Below are 27,768 nucleotides of genomic sequence, written 5' to 3'. Positions count from 1 at the left end.
TTCAAATATATATCTATATAATATATATTATAATACAGTCTTCTGCATGTAACTTAAAAGTTTGTAAAACTCCATTCAAGACCACGATTTTTCCTTATTGAATTCGTCATTAAAAAAAATACTTGCTATCTAAAAAGTAAAACGAAAATGGCAATCGAAAACTAGACAAAAGCTGTTTTAAAAAAATATGTTTCAAATTACATTTCATCGAATAATGTTTCATTCAAACATTGTGGGTGAAACTATTGAATGAAGACATTTCGCTATCATTGAGGGGTCACGAGTCATTGTCCTCTAGACATTTATAGCAAAAACCTGATAACGCTAATGTATGAATACAAAGAGCGTGCAAAAATGTTTCTAACAATGAGCTAACTTCAAAGTTAATGGATATTTTGTAAGGATACTTAATAATACAATTCTAAGTAACGTCTAGAAATAACCAGGGTAAATGGCAATATGTTTAGTTAAATATAATGCCATTTACCACTAATATAAGGAAAGAGTAAATAAAAATTAAACCAAAAATAATGTGCGAAAACCTAGCAAGTTTCCAACATTCTTTGAGACCTGAAACCCTAAACAAAATCTTGTCAGATAGACAACCTAGTGAGACTATAATAACGCCTTCTGTTAAACCTCTTGAAGGTATGATCCCAAATTAATTTTCAAAACATCCGACTCTTCACAATTTCCGTCTAAACAAGCACCTTCTAGAAGATATTAATCTTCCAGACGTCATAAATACTCCGTCGTATTGTTCGCGAATAATTTCGTACATCATTACAATAATTCTCACGTTCATTTGCCGAATACAGCAGAGAAAGTATGAAAGTTTTAATAAAGAGGCGTGATGCAATGGATATCAATTACTTTTGCTGTTCCTAAATTATAATCATTGAGTCTTAAATTATGTGTGAAGACTATTATGTATGTAATTGCGATTCCGGTGGTCTCATAAGGAGTGCGAATATCTTGACTCTTTTTAGGATAGAGTTACAGTTATGAATGTCAAGCGGTTTAGCACGTTTTTCTTCTTGAAAGGAAGGATTTAGGATAGGAAGAAGGTTTAATACTTGAGTTAAAAGTATTAAACATGTAAATACATAGGTCCAAGACCTTGTTAAACCAATGTGACCTTTTTCTAAATCATTCTAAGACACTACAGACAAACGGTGAAGGATAATAATATTATAGATAGAGGACTTTGATTATAATCGCAAAGTGTAGTGTACGTCAATATTGTCTCTTTTCTAAATGAGAAGTAAACTTTGGCTATTACATGAGGCCACAATCATTATAGCTGATTATTTATTATTTGTCATCGTTTCAACATTTCCTATCCAACATAACCGTATCGAACGCTATCTTAGAAATATGAAATGTCTAATGTTTTCTTTATCGCAAACATTGGTACAGACGGTTATACTAGTTGCCATTAGCGTGAAGAAAAACAATAGGTGTGTCCAATTTCCGTTGAAACGAAAATTCCCTTGTGGGTGTATGTATATGGGTGATATAGGTACACTGGTGTTAATGTAATTAATGGATTTTTGGAAAGTCCAAGAGTGTTCAGTAATTAGAGGGGAAATATGTGAGTAGGTGGAGGTTGTAATCACTCGTTTTTAGCTAACTTTTTAGTATTACATATAATGAACTTCTTGAAGAATTGGGCTACTTATTGCGATAACAATTAGACGAATCAGACACTAGACAGGTAATTATAAAGTTCTGTGCTCACTAACAGTCTTTAACATTATGTTATTAATGTCTAGTGATTCCTTATTTGGCAAAATCGTACCAAATAGTTAGGTATTGTTATACAAAATCTTATTAGAATTCAATATGTATTGTTTTCTTTATCTCAGTTTCCGTTGATAGCTTGACAGCAAAGCGCAGGGGCGTTAATATCGCAGAATGATTTATCACTTTGTCATAGTTTTAAATGCACTGCAATGCAATAATACTCCACACGTAATATTTATATAAGGTGGCTGTCAGGAGCTGGTTGCGAGAAGTAGATGGCAGCAGCAGTGGACAAATATGGGATGATGATGATGATATATAGGAGTATATTTAAGATATCTCATAAATATAAAAGAAGTTCAAATAGATATTGTACTGATACTTTATTCTTCCATTCTAAGAAATAAACAATTCGTTAAGTAAAATTTTGTTCATCTGTATTTCTAGCATTATTGTAGCTAAGCGCTCCTTGAATGTTATTAATTTCAAACTTTGTTTAGCATTCCACTGACTCACCCTGAGAATGTCCTTTGCTATGAAGCTCGAAATAGCTTCATATTGTCTCGAACAGATGTTAAATATAACGATTTTCTTTTCAAAATCTACTTATTACGTATTTTTGTGCAATAAGTAATTGTTTTGTGACATGATAGCTATTGAAATTTAAGCGACTGTGATCACGCGAAATAGATTGAGTATTTGTGGAAAAATAATTTGGTAATTATGTATTTAAAAAACACGAATATTTGAAGAAGTAAAAAAACCGTTTGAATAAAGCTGTCTGATGGTTTTGTGAGTTCATTAAAATACACATACCTTGACATTTATACTTCGAATACAATGTCTACCGGACGTAGTCGCCATTAGGGCACTAAATATTGCACTAAATGCATTCTATTTTCAAATAGACGCATCACGTGCGTTACGGATATGATCTAACGCGGGAATGCTGCGCACGCGCCGCCGCGCTGTCGATCCGAATTAACGATGTGTGTTGTTTTGTAATTGTAATTATGTTGAAATTTCAGGAATTTACCGGATACTGAGAATCTGTGTATTGTGGAGAAAATAGAGATTAGTTAATTCATGCGTAAAATTGTGTTTAACATTTGTAATGAGACCTGACTGAATATGTCGCGTTGCAGAAGAAATTAAAAAAGTGATAAATATGTACGAAAATTTTATTAAAATTATAATTAATATGCAGACAAATAAAAACGATATTATTAGGAATTAAAAACAACGATTTTACTCGACTCCGCAAAAATAACTTTTCATTAACCTAACCTAAAATATCACAAAAAAATAATAAAAATTAAACATAAACAAACACAAAATTGATCATCTTTATATTTCCTAGTTAAATATTACTCTACAAAACATCAAACCATAAGTAATAATGATAAAACTCGTGAATATTGACCGTGGCGACACTGTATGTAATCTAGCACAAGGCCGCGATTACCCAATGTTTATCGCTTCCTCAAAGATATACCAGATTTTGACGTTACGGCTGTGTTTTTAAACACTCTTAGATGTACTATAGTTTATGTTTGAATAGGTAGAAGAGTATTAGACGCAATTTCGAAAGCGACAAATATGTTTAGAATTGTAAGCGCTGATTGATATGCTCTGATACTGAATTTAAAGTAAATTTTAGCCTAGATATTTAATCTACAAACTTACTCTCTAGATGAATAACATTTTAAAATATGAAAAGAACATATATGGTTCTGAAAGAGAATATACTATCCCATTAAGTAGGGCTCGTTACTCGAATGGAAAAATCGGAACCCTATTATTACTGTGGTTCCACTGTCAGTCCTCCGTCACCACACTGTATCTCATGAAACAGTGATAGCTCGTTTTGCCTCTGTCGCTATTACAGTCATAAATTTTCTGTCGATGACGAAGAAATTTGAGGGGTTTTGTTTATCCATTTTCTTTCTCTTTACATTATCTCTATTGCCGTTTATCAACAACTAATGTCATACCTTATTACTAGATCATAACCTCTTCTATCATTTACTAGCTGTTGCCCGCGACTTCGTCCACGTGGTTAGAATTTTCCCCGTTTTTTTTTCCACATTTTCCATTGTATCTTCGCTCCTATTAGTCGCAACGTGATGGTTTATAGCCTATAGCCTTCCTTGATAAATGGTCTATTCAACACAAAAATAATTTTTCAATTTGAACCAGTAGTTCCTGAGATTAGCGCGTTCAAACAAACAAACAAACTCTTCAGCTTTATATATTAGTAGATAATTTTTCAATTTGAACCAGTAGTTCCTGAGATTAGCGCGTTCAAACAAACAAACAAACTCTTCAGCTTTATATATTAGTAGAGTAGAGAGTATAGATAACTGCCTAATACCTATTGGGCCGGATTTGATTAACCTTGTTCATATAAAACCAGGGCCGTACTGTGCTCGCGTTTTGACTAATTTTCCATACGAGATCTGTTTACTTGGTTCATACAAATCAGTGATGTCATACTTAAACTTATCTCAAGTAAGTATTGTTGTTGGTTATTCTTTTCAATGTACTAGGTTACCTTGGCCGGTTTTCTTAAATAATAGATAAACAGATAGTATACATTATTTATATTGCAGTCTGCTGTTGTGCGTCATGTTTTCATGAAAATAGGTTTTTGTATTTTATTAGTCTTAAATAAAATTTTACAAATAGATTTCATTTAGTATCGAAAGAAAGGATGTAGTTCTATGTATGTTGAATTAATATGTGTATTTTCTAAAGAGCGCAGACTAATTATTAAAAGTATTTTCCTTAATATCTTTCTACATAACAGTTTATCATTAAGCATTTTATAAAAAAAGAGTATTGCTTTAGCTTGACTGGCCTGTTGGTTTAGTGGTTAGTGACCATGACTGCTATACCGGAGGTCGTGGATTCGATTCCCACTCAGGACAAATGTTTGTGTTATGAGAACGATCATCAAGTGTCTGGATGGTATTTGTATTTGGAAATATTTAAGCATGTTTATTAGTCGTCTAACACTAATAATACGAGTTTTGCTTAGTTAGGTTGTCAAAAAGGAAAAAGAAAGAAAACTTTACTTCTTGTCGTTCACCAATAGGGCCGTAACGCTAATCGCCTACCCCATACCTGCTATTACTCGATAATTTCTCTAATACAAACTAATTACATTACCTACCAGACACTCTCCTTGTCAAGCCGGTTCCCTCTCTACAGGCATGACGCCGCCTATCGCATCCTTTTCCGGTTTTCCTCGGAACTGGATATCCGATATCGGAAAGGCATTAAGTTGTCTTTTCTTTGTAACTAATCTCATTGATAAAGTAAAACGATTCTTGAAAGAAAATTCACTTCCTCCGTATTTTAACCTACATTGTTGACGAGTTGTGCTTAAAATAAGCTAGTATGTTTTAAGAAGATTCCTTAAAATACTTCGTGTAATTTTTATACTAGTTTAAAGTAAGAAGAAAGGTCGTAAGTGTATATATTGCAACATATCTCGGTATAACCAAGTATCTGCGCACGCGCAGGCACTCTCCCGGCCGCATTGCGCCGCACGCTCCATTAGTTGCTCTCCACGGCACTAATTCCGGCCACTCGAGTCATTTCCGTTCCTCATACACTGAGCAAGCGATAGCCGACATGCAAACAATTATTGCTAATTATATCAACATCTTTGATACATAGTCCTCTGGAATATCTTGTTCGATAGACATTTCCCGTTGACTACCCCAATGGGGTACCGGAGAGAGACCAACTAAAAGCTCTTTTTTAACTTTTATTTCTTACGCTTCACGAGGTCTGAAACAAATCTGTTTTTTTTTTTTGTCAAAAGATTCATATTTTAAAAAAGTTAAAAATTTTGCTATACTCTCAGCAAATGTACATACTCTTGAAAAATGATAACCTTAACCTTAGCAAATCTTTATAAAGACGAAATCTCACGACCTGCGTTATCTGTTCATATAAATTGTTATTCAGTAATAAATAATATTCACGTACATTAATAAGAAGTGTTCGACCACCGGCGTGTCGCAAGCCGCAAATCAATAGCACTCAATAGAACATTGGCAAACAGGTCACAAGGTCTAATGCTCTCACACACATATTAATGTACACATTATGTAGATGTTAAACTACTACTGTCCGCCTGTCTTCGATCTTAGGTATAATTTATGGCCTCTCATATTTTGAATTCAACACTTACTTACAGATTAAGTAAAGTTAAACCTGGAAACCTAGCCTGTAGGAAATTATGTCAAAATTAAATGCCATTCTCCAATATCGAAGGATTCAGAGCATTAATCTTTAAAGGAAATATCTCAGTAAGATATGCCTCTGAACACACATACGAGTTTAATAATAATAGGTTAATTTGTTTCACTAAAATGTATGGAGCATGCGAAGTATTAATTTTCGTAATGGGTTGATGAGCTTTCACTAGGACTAGACAAGGCGGTTTCAACTGAAAATTACTGAAGCACAAGCTATTACAATGTCGGCCGTGAAACAAGAATTTAATTATATTCACCGTTTAGTACTATACAATTGTAGGATTAATAGGTTGAATTTGAAAACCAATTCATTTCAGCGATTTGTTTTATATCATTTACATTTCAAAGATACTAATTTTGAGACTTAACAGGCGTAAATAATATTGAAATATTCATCAAAGTTTTTCATTTAATGATTTGAGGAATCAATTTCCAATAAAAACATTAAATAGAATTGTCACGTCAACCCATTTAGGTGTACCAATAATTGCGTCAACTGGATCTATGAAAATATTTTGACGAAGTTATAAATGTATATTTTGTCCCACAGGCATGTTTGGAACAAGAAGCTCGAGTAGCAGAGCTCCGGTCTCTAGCGGCTCGCGTGGCGGCGGAGACCGGCTCCAGAGCCCTGCAGGCTGACGCCGACGCGCTGGCCCGCCGGCTGCAGCTGGTGGCTGGCGCTGTGCAGGCGCTCGCAGACCTCGGCGAAGCTCGCCAGCTAGCGAGGGCGAAGGCCCAGCATGCCAAAGAAACTCTCTGCGATATGAGACAGGTTTGTTACCACGTATTTTATATAATTTAAGTTTTTTGTAAGGCTTGATAATTATGGTACTCGTTCCTACCGGGGCAGCGGAATCCTAAAGGGTTACCGTGGCTCCGGTACACGAACGGCAAAGAAAGGAACTTGGGTGAATTTAAGTCATTTGGAAGGATTTATTTGATAGTTAACCATCCGAAAAAAAGCCATTCTCGATTATCAAGAGTTGCCATTTTGTTTTTTAATATCTTGGAGTGATTGATTTGGAAAGCAGAGACAAAATTTTCCAGATTGTCTAGACTAGGGTATCGTTTTGACAAGCGACCTAAAATAATACTTCAAAACTGATAAGTTGAAAATACTGTTCTCTTGAAATGTCATTTCCAACAATACCTAATAACCGAAGTCTATTAATGTCTGATAAGATTTATGGAAACATACCTTTAGTCAGACATTTACGATTCAGTTCGTAAATTAAATTGTGATGAACAACAGCGTGACCAAGACAAGATAAGCTTATCGAGTGACCTGAGCAAGGTCGATAGGTCATTTGTGCTGTGATTGAGGCATACTATCAGGTAGAACTTAATTGATTGACAATAATTAAATTGATCTAATATTAGTTTATTATATCCTCTCAATCCGCTATACAAATTAATTGTTAATTAGCCAAATAACGCCCGTTTAAAGCGTGGTAAATTGTTAAGATAAAGAGCACACATAAATAGAATAAAATTTTTCGTTCTTGAAACAAATCCATCATATACAGTTTGTATAAGTTATATCTGCTTCGTCAGGCTATAGTTAAAGTCACCCGTTATCCTGATTAACATAATGCAACGCTACCTAAACCGCTTGCATTCCCTTATTTGCTTTGATCGCGATCTAACGGCGACACATGCCTTCTTGAATTTATAATAAGTATAACGGAGATATTGATTGGTGTGCACTTTGTACTGCTAACACTTATTGATTGTCAGTAATGTCGCATTAGAAAATGAATGGACGCCTTTGCAAGGTAAAAATAAATGTTTGATGACAAAGTTTGAAATGAAGATCTAATGCGTAAAAATGTTTATGAGCTAGATTTAGAATTAAAAGAGGAACAATGACAGATATCTAGAGATTTGCAAGAAGTGAATGATGCTACATTTGTAAGTAAAGAATAAAGTCAGTGACCGGTATTAATATTGAAGTTTAACTGATCTGATTGATAAATCGTGGCACAAATCAATTGTCACGTACAATTGCGTGATATGAAATGAATGATTGATCACTAGCAATGAGATTTCTCGTTCTGGTTCAGTATTTTTATTTACACTTTAGATATGATAGTGTCTTATAAAAGTTTTCAGATGATATTTTGAATGATGCAGAAAAATTTAATGAATATTTTATCTTTCCAGGATCTAACTCCTGTGCAAGAAGACGGTGAAATCGTCGAAGACAAACTAATTGCACTGCGCGACAATTTAATAGCTCTCGGTAAGAGTGAAGCGGACATCGCACCTGCGAAGGCTGAACTGCCCGATATAGACCGAGACGTTTCCGACGAGCACTCGATAGTGAGGATCTTAGAACTATGGCAGGCCATGTTCCGAGACACCTTCCTGCACTACCACCGGCTGTCCACCGCGCTGGTCAGGTCGGGCGACGCAGCCACCGCGCTCAGACTGTGGCACGAATACTTAATAGATCTGCAATCATTCCTGTCCGGCTCCGTCCCGGCAGACTACGAGAACCTCACAGAACACCGTCGCCTCTGCAGAGTGCACAGAAACCTTCTCACATCACAGCGATCTGTACTCATAAATGAAAACAGAGAAACAAAGAATAGGGACTTAGCTGAGAAGTTTGACACGCTGACTAACTTGCACAATGAAACATTAGCAAGAATCGTTGAAAGACACGATGAAGTATGCACAAGGATAGCAGCGTGGGATGACTACAGAGAAGTGTACACGGAGCTGCTGAGGTGGCTCAAGGAAATGGAAAGAGAAAAAGAGAAGCTTCAACTTAGATATGTACACATCAAGAGGGTTCACAAAATACTGGCTAAGATTCAGAATCTCTCGGACAAAGTTCCTGAAGGCAGGAAACAATCGGAAAAATTGGTAGGAGACCTAAAGAAAGTGTTACAATTCACTGAAGAAGCGTATGCTGCATCTGTAAGGATGGAGTACGCGGGCATGGTGAAGAGAGTGGATAACCTACAAGCCAGCCTCGACACCTGGAGAGACTTCTTAAATAGGATACTCGGCCTCATTAATGAATACGAAAATCTTTCAAATAATGAACTTAACAAGCTTTACACCAAAACTCAAAACGATATTATTTCATACTCTGATGAAGAAAAATTATCAAGGCCTCAACTCAAGAAAGCAATCGAAAAATACTCAGATTTGCGAACAAAGGTCGTTAAGACTGAAACTCAAATAGAAGCTCTAAGTGTCATTCAAGAACAACTAAAGGAATGTTTGAGTCCTCAAGACATAAGGTTAGTGAATCAAAGGGTATGGCAGCTGCGTCAACAGCGTGCCGACCTGGAGCATCAGCTGTCTATCATCATCCACCGACTACAAGAAAGACTGGAAGTATACACGATATTCGACTCACGACTCTCTCGGTTCACTGAATGGATCACCGCCCTCGAAACACGACTGGAAGCCACAAGCCAAAGCACAGAAATCGGAGCAATTGATCCTCAAGACCTGATCAGAAGGATAAACTCCGAAGTACAAGCGGAAACGGCGATGAAGGAACGTGAATTCGAATGGCTCACCGAAACTGGTACAACTCTAGTAGAACTTGCGAAGAAAGATGAGAAGTCTTACAGTAAGAGTACATCTAAACAACTTAAAGACGTGCAAGAACGTTGGCACAAAATGCAAGAGACTGGGAGATCTAGGATAGCAAAGATTAACGAACTTCTGGAAACAATATCACAACTAGAAGAACGGCTCACCGAAATAAGGTTAAAACTACATTCCATTGAATCTAACTTATCAGCACCAGTTGTACTAGAACATCTAACGACCAAGGCTGTCGATGAGAAATTCAGAGACTGCGATGACATTCACAAGAGTATAGAGCACCAGAGCGGAGATGTAGGGGAGACTCTAAACCTCTGTGAACTTGTGTTTAGTGATCCCGATGTTGTCAAAGGTAACTTCGATCTCAGAAACTTGCACACAGGCGTAGACATCGTTGAAAAGAAATGGAAGAACATTTGCGATATGTCTGAATTACGTAAGAACGCTCTTAAAGAAATCCGTAAATCAGCTGAACTGGCCAACTCATTACTACCGAAGGTTGAAAAGAAACTTGTCTCTATTGAAAGAAGAGTGGAAAAAATTGAAACAAGAAAGCATCGCGGAGAACCAGAAGATGAAAGTGTATCTAAAGCTGTAATAAAAGATTTGGAAAGCCTTGAAGAGGATATCAAGAGGTTAGAAGATGCGTACAGTAGGATTGCTTCTGCCCGAGGGGTGGAGCTACGAGGGTCGGGTGCAGATGACGCAGCGCGACTGCGTGCTGCGGTGCGGCGCTGGCAGCAACTGCGTGGCCGCGTGGATGCAGCCGGGGCCGACGCTCACAGGCAGTTCGTAGCTGCGCATGGCAAGGCTGTGGTCGCGTTAGCGGAGGCCGATGTCAGGCTGACGCGAGCTCTACACCTAGCACCTGCACCGCTCGACAAAGAGAACACTTTGAAAGAACTTGACGTAAGTATCGTCTATAACCAAATTGACTTTTTTGTATTTAGTTACATACAATTTCTAATTAGACTTATCTGTTTCCCAGGGTGTCGAACAAGAGCTCTTTGAATGCCAGGGTCTAGTGGACGATGCGGACCGCCTCGCGGCTGCTGTGTCCACGGTGTCTGGTGTCAACGACATGGTGGCGGAGTACCGCGCGCTCTTCGCCGACGTCCGAACAAGACTAGACCTCGCCCGCGCTGAGGTCGTTGGAGATGTTGATTCTGCTGTACAGGTAACTATTGCATCATTAAAATATGCTTTTATCGATATAGAACCCCAGAAACTTTTGTTCTTTATTATTTAATCGTATTTATGTTCGAAATTGTAATTCTTACTTATAAGAGAATTTTGTCATTTCAGGTTGACACTCTAAGGTGGGAAACGGATGCTGCCCTTCAAGTAGACACCCTGACCTCTAAGGAAACCTACAGGGCTGAGCTCTCCACTGCCGTTAAAGAGACCACGGAGGCCCTAGAGGCTCTCCGGGCAGCTCTTAACTCCCAACCCAACGAGAAAGCGAGCAGCGACGAACTAGCCACTGCCGCCAAAGAAATAGCCAAAGCTGGTGCCAAACCTGGACAGACACTGGAGCTCGCCAAGCATTTATCTGAGCTTCTCCTCACCGAATGTGACGCAACGGAAGACGAGGCGATGCTGAAGGAAGTAGAATCTCTATCCCTAACATACGAAGACCTGCTCAACCAGGCCAAGAAACGGGAACTCCAAATCAACAACTTGAGGTAAGTTTCGTTCTTGCACAGAATAATAGACCTTAAAGTCTAGACTTAAGTGCGATATTCCGTTGACGTATTTGACTACCTTTTATAATTTAAGCTTCACGATTCTTCGGACATTTCATGTAGATGACTGCGAATTCAAATGCTTTTGAGTCTCATACCATGCATTTCTTCTCTGAATTTGATCCCGTCTAGATATCATATACAATAAAAAGTAAATTGCTCTTTTGTCCAAAAATAACTACGTGATATAAGACAACATCATGCTTATGGCCTTTTCCAACTGCTAACTCTCGAGTTTCTCCCCGCTCCATGGCATTAACTAAACTTTTATCTGCTAGTTTCCCCGTTCAACAAATTGCATAGACCCTAGCTTGCCCAAACTTACGCACAATCTTTGCCCGGCTTGATACCTTTTTCTGGTTCTGCCTTGCATTTGAATGTTTTCCGAATGTGATGATATGTTACTTCTTTGTAAATAACCATGCATACAAGCATACCCTTAGCATTATGGTGTCATTATATGAAATGTCTATGATGTTCTAAATGTTGTTTCTTGATTGTTATATGGTAGCACTATAGCACTGATTGGCAACTGGTGACGGGGCTTAAAGCTGTTATTGAACAGTGGATTTTGTATGGGTTATGTATAGTTGGCAACACACGAAACAAAATTATAAATTTTATATACTTTTGATTCCGAACATCAAGTACCAAAATTCTTGTCCTTTCAATCTTGATCAAATTTTCGGATCAAAGGCCTAGTTTTGTGGAGTTTACAAAAGTGTGGCTGGCTATACTGTATTATCCTTGCATTTTTATTAAATAAAATATAAACAGTATATGTATATTACTAGTACAATTATATGTCCCTAAATTACAAGTTCAGTAGTTGTAAATAAAATAAAAGACTGATTATTGTAAGTCAAACTCAAAATGCCGAGGAGTGCAAAGACTGGACGATAAAATATAGATACGCCTTAAATTACAAATGTCTCTCTAGAACACTGCACATGTACAAAACCACCCAAAAAACAACAAAAAAAGTCTCTCTTTGTCTTTATTCTAAATCTATTTAAATTTTCAGAATATTTCTATTTGCTAGGATAGGTATACGAATTGTAAAATTCTTTTAAATTTCCTCACTATATCTGAAACTACTGCACTAAATGTACACTTAATGTCACAAGTCACAATGTGCCCGTAAAGTGGCATACACACTTGCGGCGTATCATATTTATCTCTGGTCCTGGCACGTGTGTAACAGCTTCCTAACCGGCATGCTCTAAACACATGCGTTTTTGGTCCTTTAGGTTGCCCCACTCAGCGTCGTACGCGCTCACGTGCGAACAGTGAGTACTGCTTACCTAATATTTGTAGTTTTATTATTCGTTTCGTTTCTGCTACATTAGTACTCATATATTAAATAATCTATAGTTTTACCAGATTTTACCTCCTATAAGCACTGTAAGTTTTTTGTAGATTTGAGTTTGGAAAATAGTTTAGTCTTGTTAGTTTTTAATATGTGTGATGTCGCCCTCTTTAAAGTATAAACAGACTGACTGTAGTTATAGTTGTGGTGTGTAACGAGTAAATCTTCTAGAATTAATTGTAATGTATTGTAGCAGAAATGCATCCGACTTCGCATGTGATATTAATCAGTATTATTGTAGATGTTGAGTTGTTTAATACACCTATTTATTGATCTATTTGCACAGCACTTTACACAATATTAGCTTGATTATGGGAAAGTTTTTAGTTTTTTATTGTTTATATACGTATTCTGTCCAAAGCATATTGTAGCGTACCATGGGAATATACCTGTTTGATAACTTAGTTAGCTTGAATGTTGACATGTTACTATATTTTTAAATTGCTTAAAATAGTATCATGTTTTCATTGTGTGCAATTAATTGAATCTTAAATGATATATTATACGCTTATAATTTCCCTATTTGAGTGATAGAATACTTCGCTTGATAAAGCAACTAAATGTGTGCTTACTTCGTATATTAGCGAGTCTGGTCGGCTGACGTGTCCGCTGTGCTCTGAGCGCAACTGGAAGCAGCTGGACAACGACCTGTGGCGGCTCGAGCAGTGGCTGCAGTTCGCTGAGGCCACGGACGAGGCCCGCACCGGCCCGCCCGAGCAGTACGACGCGCTGGAGGACGTTATACAGGTCAGTTGGACGATTGCAAAATAAAAAACACGATTAAAAAAATCAAAGGAAAAAAGTGAGTTAGGTATAATATCGATGGCAGCAAAGTAGACACGGACATCTACATTTTTATGAAAATGCTTTTTTTACAAAAATTAGCTTATATTAATCCTACCTACAAGTCAGTATTATTATTTTTTCAAAATTCATTATAATAAAGAAAATTTGACACGTAAATGAAGACATCTACACTGGATTTTTAAAAAACATCGCAGTAGAAACGGACATTTGAATTTGTCCGCCTTTACTTCGGAGCTTTGACAGATGAATGAAACGTCAACAATGACATCAGTCAGTTGTCACATTCTAGCGCGTACCGGGTATGTTTTCGTGCGTTTTCGTGCGTACCTAATCGTTAACGTTTTGATCTCGTTTTTCCTCCTATAAGTAAAAATAAGACAGTAGTGTTTATGTTGCTAAGTTTAAAATATTGTTCTGTGTTTCTTTTTTATTTTATTTCAGTTTGATATTTGCCTATCTGCCAATGATACTTTTGATAATAAATAAATCATAGTATTATATTGCGTTTTTATTTACAATAATATATTTTACGTGATTTGGTAACTAAATAAATGAGTTCAACTGATAGTAATAGATGGAGATAAGTTGTAGTTAACTCATTTATTGATAATGTATAAAATGTTAAATGCAAAGTAAATAAAGACATCTACAAAATTTGGTCAAAAAAAGGAGAATACTGTTTGCATGTTGCTTAGAAGATGTTCTATAAATATCCTTAAATGTATTACAGAAGATTATTATATTACTTTATTAGATATTTTAAATGGGCACTTTTTTATCACACGTATAAACGGCTATCAGGCAGATGTCTTCTTCTACGTCAATGTTTTTTCAGAGTAAAAAAAGACATCTACATTATTTCAGTAAAACAACGATGTAGCGATAAAACCTATTACACAATTCATAAAGAAGGTTATTTTAAAGCATCATAGAAAATTTCAGGTTAATCGGTTCATAACTCGCAAAATAACCACGCTTTTAAACTAAATCTGCTCTCCTGTAAAGTTGCGATTTTGTAGATGTCCGTTTCTACTTTGCTGCCATCGATATTATTTCGTCTCGTAGGACCATCGAGAATTCCTTTTGGACTTGGACTCGCACAAATCGATCGTGGTGTCCCTGAACGTGGTGGGCACGCACGTGGCGGCGCACGCGCGCTCGGCCGCCGCCGCCGAGCGGGTGCGCGCGCGCCTCGCCGCCGCCAACGCGCGCTGGGACACCGCCTGCCGCGCCGCGCACGCCTGGCAGGCCGCGCTGCAGCGCGCGCTGCTGCACAACCAGCAGTTCCACGACATCGTGGTGGAGCTGGTGGCGCAGCTGGCGGCCGCCGAGCGCGCCGTGCGCCAGCGCGAGCCGCTGCGCCTGGCGCGGGAGGCGGGCGCCCTGCAGCGCGACTTCCGGCGCTTCGCCGAGCTGCGCGACGAGCTGCGCCGCGCCGAGCCGCGCGTGCTGGCGCTGCACGAGGCGGCGGCGCTGCTGGCGCCGGGCGCGGGCCCGCACGCGCGCCTGGCCGAGCTGCGCCTGCGCCTGCAGTCGCTGCGCAAGCTGTGCTCCGTGTACGCGCTGAAGCTGGGCGCGGCGCTGGCCCGCCGCCCCGCCGCGCCCGGCAGCGCCGCCGCGCTCGCCGCCGCCGCCGCCACGCTCGCGCCGCAGGTACGCACTGCACTTGTTGCAATACACACTCAACTACACTGAAATGATTTTACAAAATATATTACGTGTTATTAACTGATCACAAAAACTATTGTAAAATTATTTCATTTAAATAAAAAATACATATTTGAGCAAAATAATATATTTAACATAAAAATAGTCTCAAAATCATAAAACTCAACCTCACACTATGCTTTCCAAGGCAAGCACAATGCCGACAACAACACACAGCAAGCTTGCATTTTACTTAGACACGAAGTGTAACTGTTACAGGTTTACTGACAAACCCTATAGATCACTACAACTTACCTTAAGCTTACCTTAAACGTAATCTAACAAAAGTACCTAAAAACCAGTAGACAAAAAAATATATTTGACAAAATTATAAGCCTAAGGTAGAGTCCTTATCTACTAGATTTGATGATAAACAAATAGACATATTTTTGACAATGTAGTGCAAACACTCACTATTTGAAACAAATTAACTATGAGCCTACTTATGAATAACATGGCAATTTAAGTCCTATTCCAAATTATGTAAAAAAAAGGACTAGTTCTCAATGCAAAGCAAGAAAGGCTTTTCCTACGGATGATGGCAGCATAGGGCAAAATATGTATGCATCTGATAAATAAATATCGCCGGATGATAAGGCCTACCAATATCTCGAAAAGCTTCTGTAACTTTACGACCAGTTTAAGAAGCTCTAATAGCAGGGAGTGGACGTATAACAATAGCTTAATAACTTTAAGTGTAGTGTTTGCATTACACAGTAGGTATTCCCACGATGTAGTCGCTTCGCACCGTATGTTGACGTATTTTGTGGTCCGTAGCTAATGGAGGAGGACGAGGAAGAGCTCTCCGGCTTGCAACTGCCGCCGCTCGACGAATCACAGTGAGTACACGCCTAGACACGACTTCTTATTAGAAACTTAGATACCTTCGTAACTATTTAGTTTGGACGCCTAACCACCTGTTTATTTGCAATAACAACTTTTCAAGTAACTAGATATCATCTCTTTTCTATTAAACTTATTTTTCAAAAACTTTCCATTAAACTTCAATTTTCTTTCTTTCAATTATTTTTTCTTTACCTATCAATCTGTTCATTTCTCTTGCTATCACTTTTGATCCGACTTGAAGTACCAAAATTTCAGAACTTGGTCCTTCGTATTCTCACGTATGTTTCGAGAATTTCTAATGAATGTGACGTGTTTTGCCAGGCCGGTACTGGAGGACGATGAGGCGGAGTCGGGCGCGGGCGAGGGCGCGCTGGTGGGCGTGCGGCGCGGGCTGCGCTTCGTGTGCCGCGTGGCGCGCGCGTCGCTGCCGTTCCAGGCGCTGCTGCTGCTGCTGCTGGGCGCGGCCGCGCTGGCGCCGCACGCGGGCAGCGACTGCAGCGCGCGCCCGCTCGGCCTCGACCCCGTGCTGCGCTACCCCGACGGCCCGCCGCCGCTCTGAGCCCGCCGCCGCTCTGGGCCCGCCACTCACACATTCCACCCGCGACCCTATGTATATCTATCGCATCAGCGCTACGTTACTTAAATAATTAGCTAGTAAGGACTGTTTATAAAACGTCGAAAATAAAGCCTTTGCATTGATTCAACTTGACTTTTATTTACAAGTTTATTTACATCGTTATAAAAGTATTTTTTTCTGTCCGTTATCACTTACATCTTGGAAACGAAGCACTCACTACATATACCACTTACGGAGATGAAAGTTCAAAAAAATCGCACAAACACGTTCTGTCACAAAAGAGCACAACATGCAACGCCTCAACTGATTATGCCTGAAAATAAAATACAAAATATCAAATCATAAAGATTAAAATAGACGATATAATATTATAGACTCGTAATTTTTTAATATAGCACTACAGCTACATCAACCAGTTAGGTCATTAATTCTAGTCAAAGAATGGAAAAATTGGGGACTCCAATCATAGCACACAATAAGTTACACTAAAAATAAGTAAAAGGACCAGCTTAATGTGAAAGAATCTGTTGACAGTTACAACAAACGTAACATACGACCATTAAATTTAATAAAAAAATGAAGTCACTCACTAAGATAAGTAAGGATAGCTGCTCCGCGTCCTGAGCGTGCGATGCGCGTGTCGCCGCGCGCGGCGCGTGGCCCACGCGGCCGTAACGTGCCCGGCGTGCGCGTTCGTGTTCGCGCCCGCGCTCGTGCTCGACCCTAGTAGGTCCTCCACACTTGAACTTGTGTGCTGTAAATAAAAACATTTTGAAGTGATAACTTCTAATGAGAGAGTCAACGGATTCGTGAAGTAAAGCGTTAATGCCGCATATAAGGCAGCAGTAAGCAGCGAGGTACTGAAATGAAATGATATATTTTTTTATGCAAATAGGATAGACATCATCACTTTAAAACTACCTGGAGTCGACATTTCCTCGACACGCTATTCTGAGAACAACTAATGTAGTTTTCTACATTGTCTACATTTACCTGGAATGGCATTTTGAAGAAATAGCTACATCTGAGTCAGTGTCATCAAGCACTGAAAATACTCTCTCATTTAACCTAAGCGTCAACCCAGTCATTAGGGTGATACGAGGACAGCAGGTAGCAGTATAAGTTATCACTTCCGTCGAAAGTGTCATTCGTTTTTTACTGCCAATTATGCAATCAGTTGTTGTGTATCTATAGGATATAAACCGTGATTTTTTAGTCGTCTTACAAAAGCAGCCCAGTTCATGTATCCAATGACTAGAACACGTTCATGATAAAAAAATAGGTATTTATGAGATTTGAATAAATTTAAAATGCAAATTTTTATTCAATACTATGATGCAATTCGTAGTTTTAGAAACACAGCTCTGTTGCAAGCGCTGTCCGAGCCTTGTAACAATGGTGAGGGGCGCGGGTGGCGGCGTTTTTATCATTTTTAAGATTACGTTTCAGATTTCTCTTGTTTCATTTTTCTTCGTACCTATTATCTTAGTTGATGATAAAAAAAAATCGCGCCTAGGGGTATTCTACGTCGGATACATGATCTGAGCTACTTTTGTAAGGCGACTAAAAAATCACTGTGTATAGATAATATATGAACAACTTTACAGTTAATATTAAGTATTCAAACTTCAGTGAATGAAACAAAAAGGTCAAAATATAACACGATACAAGAAAACAATAGAGTAAGCAAACAATAATTATAATTATCTACTCGTATTTGTATAATACAGCTGTATCAACCAACTGACTTCGAAGAAAGTGATATTGAACGCAACAGCTGGTACTATTCATTCATCAGCCCGTTATTGTACTTTCAAGGACATAAAATTACTTAAAGTAATGATTTTAAACTTTATTTTCACAGTAATTTAGTCTAGTATATTATTGAGTTTCAAAAGTAGTTTAACAATTCACACCAGAATACATAAACAATGGCGATTTTACATGCGTTGACATTCCTTATTGGAAAGGAACGTCGCGGCTTTTGAGAGAGACAAGTAGTCCAAGAAACAGAACTAACAGTGTATACATTTTACTTAAATCCGATAATGATCGATCTGGAACTCTGTAACCCTAAGCTAGCGCCTTTTCGTGCAGCGGCAAGATCGCTACTCAATCTTAGTGAGGTTCGATAGTCTCCCTCATGAACATCCGCTCCCTCAGGAAACGGTAAGTGGAGGGAAAGGGTAGTGTCAGACTCTTACACCCCCGCCCCTTACTACCCTTCCTCTAACACTTAATAGCCGTATGACGTCATTCGCGTTGAATACCGGCACGTGGTGCTGCATTGCTTTGCAACACTTGCCATTAGGAATCAAGTCTGGTGTTTTAACCTAACAAGCACAGTGACAGTATACCTGCGGGTCCGGCGGCACCTGCATGTTCCCAAGCAGCATGCCGCGGCCGGAGCCGGTGCAGTCGCCGCGCAGCACCGCCTCGCGCGCACTCGTGCGCAGCAGCTGCGTCAGCACTACTATAAGTATCTGAAACGTACAGTGTCACAGTTTCAGATACATTTTGCTTGGAGCTCATTGGCTTCACTAGAGTTTACGTGAAACAAAAGCTAGTAATTTGTAAGGAACATGACATTCAAATTCGTAGCACACCTGATATTCGTAGCTTAGTTGACATTCATGCCACATGAGGCTCAACATTTGTAGATAAATTAATTTGAAATTCGTAGGTTTGTCAGCTAACTGGACATTACTTGCGAACCGATTTGGATTTGATACTTGTAGCACACTTAAATGATCAACATTCTTACAACAATAGACGATCATAGCAACATGAAGTGACAGTCACATAAACATTAGTAGCTAATGGGATTCGGTACTCGTAGCACACTTGATATTCGTAGCAAATTGACTTATCAGTCGTGGAAGACACAACTGAACATCCGTATCAAACGAAAGAATAATTTGGAAATACACTTGACAAATCGTAGCAAAATAGAAATTGACATTCGCAGCGCGCTTGATATTCGTTGCATAGTTGAGATTCATAGAAAATAAGATTCGTAACAAGTAACGGTTCTTTAAAATAAGTATCCGCATTCGAAGCTTTTAACACACAAAAAAGAAACCAAAATAGCTTCCAAATAATTCATTCTCCACGGCACGGCGTTCAAAGAGTTAGGGAATTACGATGATACCTGGAAGAGGAAGACAAGCATATTGAAGCACTGCAAGGCTAGCAGCGCGCGCGTGAGGGGTGCGCGCACGGCCTCCACGCAGCCGCGCGTGTGCAGCGACGCCGACAGCAGTGGCGAGCCTTCTGACCACACCTCACGCCACTCCGACTGGGGTCAGACAATACATATTATACCCCACGTACATAAGTATTCATGGGGCTTGGGGCAATTCAACATATTAAATAGAGGATATTTTCAAACTAGACTTATTTTAGGCACCTTTTTTCCAAAAGGTGTGTTTTCTTACACAGATTTAATATTTTTATTGAGCCAGACAAAAACTGTTTTTTTTTATACTAGCCAAGGTAGAAAATCCTTGTCTATATCTATGGAAGCTTTCATACGATTTTAAAACTTTGAATTATGTCGACTTACGGTGTAGTTGCCGTGAGTGCATGAACAAAAAACTGTGTCAAATAATAATAGGACTAGAAAGAAAAGTACCTTTTACAAAATCAGTTCCCTCAAAGTAGATCAGGTGTTTTATTTAACCTCTTAAGCAAGAGTGACAGATACAGTTTGATAAATAAATCGAGTATAATAAGGTTGGGGAGCTGCTACCTGTTGCAGGGGGTCGTGGTAGCAGGGCGCCAGCACGCGCGGCGTGCAGCACGAGTATGGCGACACCGGCGGGAGCACCTTGCCGTCCGCGCCCGCCAGTCTGTGATACACACCAATATTAAGATATAACATGTAATCACGTCGTGCGGTACGACATACATATCTCACGCAACCATACTTTATGAATCTTTGAGTTATATGGCAGTAGTCCCTAATAAGGTAAAATCAACGAACTTAGGTGGCTTAGTTTTCGAAGAACTTTAGAAATAGAATTCATAGTTGGTGTAAAGAATAAACGGTTAAATGGTACTTACAATGACGGCCAAAAGTGATAAAAATTACCAAAGTAAATTTAGTTGAACAAGCATGTGAATGATTGGTAACACGGGTGAAGGAGATAAGAAGGAAATATGTATATAAATCAAATCCTAATTTATTTACTTACTTCATGACGAGTTCGGATCCCTCGTTGAGGAAGTCCATATTGATCCAGGGTATCTCGTGCCAGTCTGTTGGTTTGTCTGCTCCACAGCAACTCAACTCCACCTAAAATAATTTCACACAACTTTAGACCTTTTTGCTGATTTACAAATAGTGGTGAATGTGAAGAAAAAGGTTTCAGAAGATTTTGAACCTGCATTGTATCCATAAGCGCTTTCCACGTTGGTTCTGTTAGATATTGAGATATTCCTATTCGTAATGATGAAGATAATTCCTTCATTAGAGCCTGAAAATAAAGAAAAATATTTTAGGACCACATTCGGCAGCGGCGCCACCGATGCTAGGAGCAGCTGAATTATTAAAAGGCGTACCGTACCGTAGTGTATTAGTAGTAGTAGCCAGTTATTTGATTAAATACTTTTTGATAGTTGTGTTATTTTTATTTGGGAGATGCCTTTATCTAGCTATTTGACATCATACACAAGAGACAAATACGTATCATTCGTAGGACCGAACCTTTAATGTCCCACGACAAGCAGCATACACGAGCATCCCATTCGCCGCGACCATGGTCCCGCTGAGCATCCACACACTGCTCACTATGGTGGCGCGCTTCCAGTGCGGGCACTTGAGGAGGAGCGCGATCAGCCGCAGCCCACCCGTGTAGTGCAGCTTCATACCGTACGCTTGGAACAGGATGAGGCCGTATAGGAGGAGTACTGTAACCTAGGACAAAAAAGGAGATTATAAAAAAGGAGACATTTAAGTCTAGAAAAAACGCCTATTGGGTGTGACTCGGATTGCCAGGTAAATCGTTTATTCGTTACTGAAACTGCTGGCTTGTATAATATAAAAGTATATTCTTTCCCGCACTATGAAACATGTTCCCTGTGTTCAATCGTTTCAGAAACATTCAAGTGACATAAACAAATAAAAAATCGAATTTTCACATACATAAGTCTATGAATAATATAGTCACCGGATATCAGAAACTTGCGTTGCCTGGTTGTAACATGTTTATCACCAACCCATTTTGATTATTTTTTTTTCTTCATTTTTTTTACTAACTACATCACAGTCCCCTCCAAAAACAAGAATCCTTTACCTTATGTATATGCTTAAGCAAGAGCATGACCCTCAAGGACGTGTTGTAGCAGAAGATGACCATGCACAAGGAGACCACGAGCTGGGCGATGAGCAGCGCACGCAGCACCCCCGCCAGCCGCGCGCGCCCGTCTCTACTGAACGTGAACACGCCCCACGCCATCCAACATTTTGTTGGAGCATGCTAGCTGCCTCTGAAACGTAGAACATATCACCACTAACAAAATTTCACAGTATTTATAACCAGACCGCGCAGATAGTCGAGTGCTAGCCAAGCGTTACGCAGGGATCGAACCTGCGATACATTGCGCACAATGCGCATGAAATTGTGATCTCAACCAGTCGGCAGTCGGCAGGGCAATTACAAAAAGCCTGTAATCAATTTTGTATGAATGATAAAATCAGAGTAGGACGGTGTTTCAATTGCTCGTTGTTTCAGGCACGACTCACGCTTTTCACTTAAACCTTTAGATTCCTTACTACAATTTATTAATCACTTTTCTACACTCACCTACACAACAACATAACACTCTGACTTTTAATCTCTTCTCAAAATATTTTACTTTAACCACGGTATCCCAAAGACCGGATGATCAAACGGTCTATCGGGATTCACTGTCTCCACACCTGCACTTTTAAAATATACCTAATTATCTACGAAACAATCGAAACTTTACTGAAATATATGTGATAACATGACAAAGTTTTAATTTATTAATATCTTCAAAACATTCAATGACACTGATAAATGTCATTGCGAATCATAAATTATGGAGTGATTACTGAAAAAAGGTTTTGGATAAGGTTTAATTGTGAGTTTATGGTGTTAAAATCATATGAACAAAGCTTTATAAAAAAATACCAAGCCCTAATTACTTAGTTATTCTGATCCTGATGAAAGAGGGATTTTGTGAATTGGACCATCAACTGCCAAATGTTGATAAAGTTATTTCAGAGATTAGGTATTTCAAACAAACAAATTGTAACTTAGATATCACAGAAATGTAGAAATGTATACTGATTGTAATACACGTGAGCAAATTTCAAGGCCGTTATTATCTATAACAGAACTTGTCACAACTTGTATTATGAATTATTTCTCTACTAAACTGCATATTGTTAAAATAAATATTTTGTGGGTGAATAGTCGGGTGAAAAGTGGAACGTAATGATCCCATTTCTAAGTAATGTGCTACCCTAAGCATCAAAGTAGTTTAAACATTGTTTCCACGGATAGTTAAATCGATAACACAAAAGCAGTCAACCTCTTTACACGCACCAAGAAGGCCGCAAACAATACACAAAAAAGAAAAAATGAAAACCGCGGGAATCTTTCAAAAATCGTGTCATTCTATTGTTTCCTTTTAGGAAACATGGATGTCAAATAAACAATAATATTATTTATTGATTATTTTGTGTCAGAATTAAGTAACTGATTAGTTAATTAGTACAGATTAGCGTTAAACGCCAATATGGCGGAGAAAGCAGATAAGGCGGAGAAAGAGAAAGTAGAAAAGACAGAGAAGGCTGAGAAGGCAGAAGAGGCTGAAGTGGAGCCAATAGTAATCCCGGAGGTCAAGAAAAGACCTAAAGTTGCCTGGAGCGACGACCTCAGCCATGACTCTGAAGAAGAGAGAGGTACTAAATAATGTATATCTTTATTTAATAGTTATGTAGATGCACACACAGTTCAGAAAACTCATTATGACTGTTCATTTTTGATAGCGAGCTGCTTATTTCATAATTAATCTCAACCAGCAGACCTGCTAAAGTCGTTGACATTGGCAGACAATGTGCGACTTAATAGAGTAAGTATTTAATGAAATTAATAATTTACTGTCCTTTTGAAGATGTGATCTTTGCCGAGGGATGATTATAAAAATATATTTGAGTACCTTTCACACGTTGCTAAGTATAATTCCTATTTAAATTTGTTTAGATACTTAAAAAAGGTAAGCAATCTTGGTGTGCCACTTTGTTTAAAAACACAGCCCAAAAGCCTATGTTAAACGACAATAAAGCTTACTAAATCTAATTCACCATTAAAATCCATCAGTCGATTATTAATTTAATTATTACTGTTTTATAAATAAAAGCACACCGAGATTTAAATTCTTAAGTACCTACCTAAACATATCCTAACTTGGCTCAGGCCTATAAATTTAACGGCTACGGCTTCTTTTGAACAATCTAGCAAAGGTTTAATAACAAAGTAAAATAATGAATCTATCATTTGTCACCAGAACGCGAGCGCCTTGCCCAGCTCGAGCGTGAGCTAGCCGAGACTCCGGTCAAACCAATCTACGAGCCCGAAGAACTTGAGAAGCTTGTCAACTACATCGTGAGGATGACGACTTTGTATGACCTTCGTCCGGAAGACTGGACGCCGGACGTCATACAAATCATCGAAGATTGGGTCTTGGAACCAAAATCCACCATTCTTTGCATATATTTCCGAGGAGACAAATTGAAAGCAAGCCCTGAAATCCCATTGTCAGCGGTTTATGACTTAACATACTTCATAAGACCACTCGATTTTGTGTTCAAAGCCGAAACCTTCCACGATGACATAGTTTTTGGGACCTTCATAGATTCCATAGAATCGAATGTAATTAATTTGCTGGAAAATGTGTATGCTCCGTATTTTTTTGCGATTACCTCTTGGCCAGATAGTGAGTATGAATCTTTGCCAGTCATCTTTAGACCCAATCTCTTCAGACAAAGCATCATGATGAAAATCAATTAATGTTTAAATAATATGGTTTAAGTTTTTATATCTTTTAAGGTGTGAAGAGTGAGTTCTGTACGCACATCCATACGTTTCTCGCGAAGCTCACAGACATGTATTACAAGATGTTGGGTCTTACCGTCCTCTACATTCCTCGGGAGGGCCAGCAACTGTCCTTCGAAAAGGCTAGCGCTGACCGCGAGCTGGTGAAGAGGCTCGAAGGCGTGGTGGTGTACTGGACCCATCAGATCAAGTCGTGTTTGGAAGACCAAGCATTTGTAGCTTCACAAAAGGAACTGTTATGTCCCAGTGACGAATATGATTTCTGGATTTACAGACGTAAGTATTATATTCGCAGTATTGGCATTTTGTTTACACTGCCCTATGTACTAAGTGCGTATATTATTATGATCTTCTTTAAAAACTGTTTTTGACAGTACTTAAGCACTTTTACAATCTATCAAATTGTGTTATTACAGATGAGAACCTCAACGCTTTACTTCACCAATTAAAGAACCCAGCAGTGAAGCATATAACTAAGATCCTGGTGACCACTCACTCGACATTCATCCACCAGTTCCAGTCTCTCTGCGAGGAGATTGTCCAGAAGATACGAGAAGCCACTAACAACATAGAGTATCTGCAGGTCATCACGCAACCTTGCGCCGTCCTAGAATGTGTGGTGGACCCCGACGAGATAGCCAAGCACATCCCGCAAATAATTAACCTATTCCGATTCATATGGATGGAGTCCCCTACTTACAACTCAGAATCAAGGATCACGAATTTATTTAAAGCTTTGAGCAACCAAATTATAATTTTATGCCGGAATTATATTAAGCTGGAGGAACTGTTTGATGGTAACACGGTCAGGGCGTTAGGGGAGTTCTCGAAGTGTATCGATTGCTGCAAGCGGTACAGGGAGATATATGATGTGATGGCGGAAGCGCATAATGACGTGAATCCTGGCAGTTGGGAGCTCGACACAGGGTCTATATTCAACTATATCGACTCGTTTGTGCAGAGATGCTTCGATATGCTCGATGTTTGTAACTGTATGATTATTTTTGGAAGGTAAGATAAGTCTATATTCTCAAATTCTAGTTTTCCATTGTGACAAAAATGCTAATACCGACAACACCCTTTAAAAAGCACTTTTATACTTTGCGACTGCTGTTAGCTGCTGCTTCAGTGGTAATATCCTATTATTTCTAGGATCAATGAGTTTGAGATGATTAACAAGCCGTGTTTCGGCGGCGCTCGGGGAGACCAGTTCGAGGCCAAGTGCGAGAAGGTGGAGCGGATGTTCTTTGACGCGCTGCTCGATGTGAAGGGTGTAGCTGGGACCATCCTCGACGTGCAGGCGCCCTCCTGGTACGATGACATCCTCGCTTTCAGGACTATCATCAAGGATATTGAGGTGAATATGTATCCCTTTGAAAACTTGTATGTGTAGATATAGGTATAAATTTATCATTTTAGTTTGTGATAAATTATTTGTTTAATCAGAATTACGTGTTGAATTGTGATATAAAAAAGTCGACTATAATTAGTTATTCGTCTACCGGCATTTTAATCGGTTTCACAATTATCAAGTTAAGAAAAAAGACTTAATTTTAAAATTAACTAATTTTCCAGATTATAATAGAGAACCTGGTGGATACCGTGTTTGAAGGAGTCAACCATGTCGAAGAAGCAGTGGTTGCTCTTTACTCCCTCAACAATTATTCGAAGCGAAAGAATCTGAAACGTGTGTTCAAGCGAAAGACGGCTGAGGTATTTCCCATATACCCATAGTTGCCCACTAGAAAATGAGGTATTTAAAGTAAGAAATAGAAGCAAGGCCCAGTCAAAATAGACATTTCAGTTCGCTTAAATTTGCATAGTGCCTAAAACTGGTTTAAACCCTAACACCATTATGAAAAAAATTAGCTTAATTCTAAACCGATCCGAGTCCAATCAAACAGCTAACACATAAAATTGTGACATAGGTACAGCATGCACTGCTTCACTCTTTTGAAGGAATTACGAAAAAGTGCATCCTTGAAGAATGTTTTCATCAAAAATCTATCTACTGTCATGTTTCCTATTATTTTCTACAATTAAAGTCGATCATGTTATGGTCAAACATACAATGTATGTCACTATGGCTTCACAGGTATGGGCAATGTTCAGCGAAGAAGTGCAGGACACCAAGAAGGACATGGTGTCGATGCGCAGCCAGCATCCCGCAGATCTGCCTTCCTTCGCCGGCAGAGCCACCGTGCTCAAGATGCGGAAGAACAGACTTATGTACCTCAAACAAGTGAGATTCTTTCTTATAACTTTTTGTCTGTTCAATCTTTGTAGCAATCGTTGTAATCCTTTTTTCACCTTACTTAGATAATTGGTAAATAATAGACACGCATTTTATCCTGTTTCTGAAAAACTAAAATTGCATAAATTGAAAAACTAAAAGATTGAAAAGAAAAATAAAAGAAGATACTTTAAAGTTTAGGAGAAAGGGCTTGTAAGCTAACTAAGTAATTTAACCAATTTATACTTCGAGTCAAATAAAAAAACACAAAACAAAACACTGAACACTGAAAAAAAATTTGTCGTCAACCCCATTGTTAACGAATTTGGGGTAACTTTTTGCCAGCCATTGGATAACATCGTGCAAAGACTAGGTAGAATAAACATTTAGCTAAAGGCCATAATTAGTATTATAAATGAATGTGCAGATAATGTCTGACGCTTCTGCCTGGCTGCTGCCGTGCAGCAACTCTGAAGACGTGATCATGCATGTGAACAGGCTGATGGGGGCCATCGACGTCGCTATAAGAGAACTGTGGATATCCTGGACGGTGAGCTCTTATATGTATCTTATCGCTTCTCTGGAAAAAAACTAGTAGTAACAAATAAGAATTCTGGTCGAATCTGGATAAGACCGACATTTGGGTAAACCAGGAAAAAGAGAGTGCCACTTAAAAAGAAACCTAAGAATGCTCAAAAGTTAGATAAAAATAATGATTATGTAGAGGATAATAAAACGTTAAGCGAGCTTAAAACCCATATTTGTGTATGGAATTGAATGTCCACGCGTCACTCCATTTGAAACGTG

General features: G+C 38.8%; 3 protein-coding genes across 7 annotated transcripts in view; 2 read left to right on the top strand and 1 right to left on the bottom strand.

Moving 5' to 3' along the window:
• Positions 1-16,768, top strand: part of LOC113497210 (nesprin-1-like) — a 180,878-nt gene extending 164,110 nt beyond the window's left edge. For all 4 annotated transcript variants that reach the window (XM_026876639.1, XM_026876640.1, XM_026876638.1 and 1 more), the window contains 9 exons: positions 6,568-6,792; positions 8,184-10,499; positions 10,579-10,767; positions 10,896-11,275; positions 12,586-12,624; positions 13,289-13,451; positions 14,577-15,164; positions 15,996-16,057; positions 16,386-16,768. In XM_026876639.1, coding sequence (XP_026732440.1) covers positions 6,568-6,792; positions 8,184-10,499; positions 10,579-10,767; positions 10,896-11,275; positions 12,586-12,624; positions 13,289-13,451; positions 14,577-15,164; positions 15,996-16,057; positions 16,386-16,623 — 4,200 coding nt within the window. In that variant the 3' untranslated portion in view covers positions 16,624-16,768. The remainder of the gene's footprint in view (positions 1-6,567; positions 6,793-8,183; positions 10,500-10,578; positions 10,768-10,895; positions 11,276-12,585; positions 12,625-13,288; positions 13,452-14,576; positions 15,165-15,995; positions 16,058-16,385) is intronic.
• An 84-nt stretch (positions 16,769-16,852) lies between these two features.
• Positions 16,853-22,773, bottom strand: LOC113497211 (RDS/peripherin-like protein xRDS35). 2 transcript variants are annotated; one of them, XM_026876642.1, is made up of 9 exons: positions 21,939-22,773; positions 21,350-21,559; positions 21,027-21,119; positions 20,838-20,938; positions 20,393-20,492; positions 19,793-19,939; positions 18,999-19,124; positions 17,232-17,395; positions 16,853-16,954 (listed from the first exon to the last, which is right to left on the bottom strand). In XM_026876642.1, coding segments are annotated over exons 1-9 (1,104 nt in total). In that variant the 5' UTR covers positions 22,101-22,773; the 3' UTR covers positions 16,853-16,953. The 2 variants fall into 2 exon arrangements, with proteins under 2 accessions (XP_026732443.1, XP_026732442.1); XM_026876641.1 differs by having other exon boundaries at positions 16,853-17,395; positions 21,939-22,131; positions 22,449-22,773.
• Positions 22,774-23,066: 293 nt separating this feature from the next.
• LOC113497184 (dynein heavy chain 2, axonemal) overlaps positions 23,067-27,768 on the top strand; it is a 45,902-nt gene continuing 41,200 nt past the window's right edge. The window contains exons 1-8 of the mRNA XM_026876599.1: positions 23,067-23,575; positions 24,181-24,609; positions 24,723-25,004; positions 25,145-25,739; positions 25,881-26,085; positions 26,304-26,441; positions 26,824-26,970; positions 27,389-27,511. Of these exons, the coding sequence (XP_026732400.1) occupies positions 23,410-23,575; positions 24,181-24,609; positions 24,723-25,004; positions 25,145-25,739; positions 25,881-26,085; positions 26,304-26,441; positions 26,824-26,970; positions 27,389-27,511 (2,085 nt within the window). The 5' untranslated portion in view covers positions 23,067-23,409. The remainder of the gene's footprint in view (positions 23,576-24,180; positions 24,610-24,722; positions 25,005-25,144; positions 25,740-25,880; positions 26,086-26,303; positions 26,442-26,823; positions 26,971-27,388; positions 27,512-27,768) is intronic.

Source organism: Trichoplusia ni, chromosome 9, assembly GCF_003590095.1.
Source record: "Trichoplusia ni isolate ovarian cell line Hi5 chromosome 9, tn1, whole genome shotgun sequence".
Lineage (NCBI taxonomy): Eukaryota > Metazoa > Arthropoda > Insecta > Lepidoptera > Noctuidae > Trichoplusia > Trichoplusia ni.
This window is presented reverse-complemented; position numbering and strand designations above follow the sequence as displayed.

Bases quoted from the DNA above. Each gene is read 5' to 3' on its own strand.
- LOC113497211 (XM_026876642.1), bottom strand. From the start codon at position 22,100: ATGGCGTGGGGCGTGTTCACGTTCAGTAGAGACGGGCGCGCGCGGCTG. The intron at 19,940-20,392 runs GTAGCAGCTCCC...GTCTGACCCCAG, and splicing joins ACCACGACCCCCTGCAACAG to TCGGAGTGGCGTGAGGTGTG. The intron at 17,396-18,998 runs GTATACTGTCAC...TTTTATTTACAG, and splicing joins AGGTGCCGCCGGACCCGCAG to CACACAAGTTCAAGTGTGGA.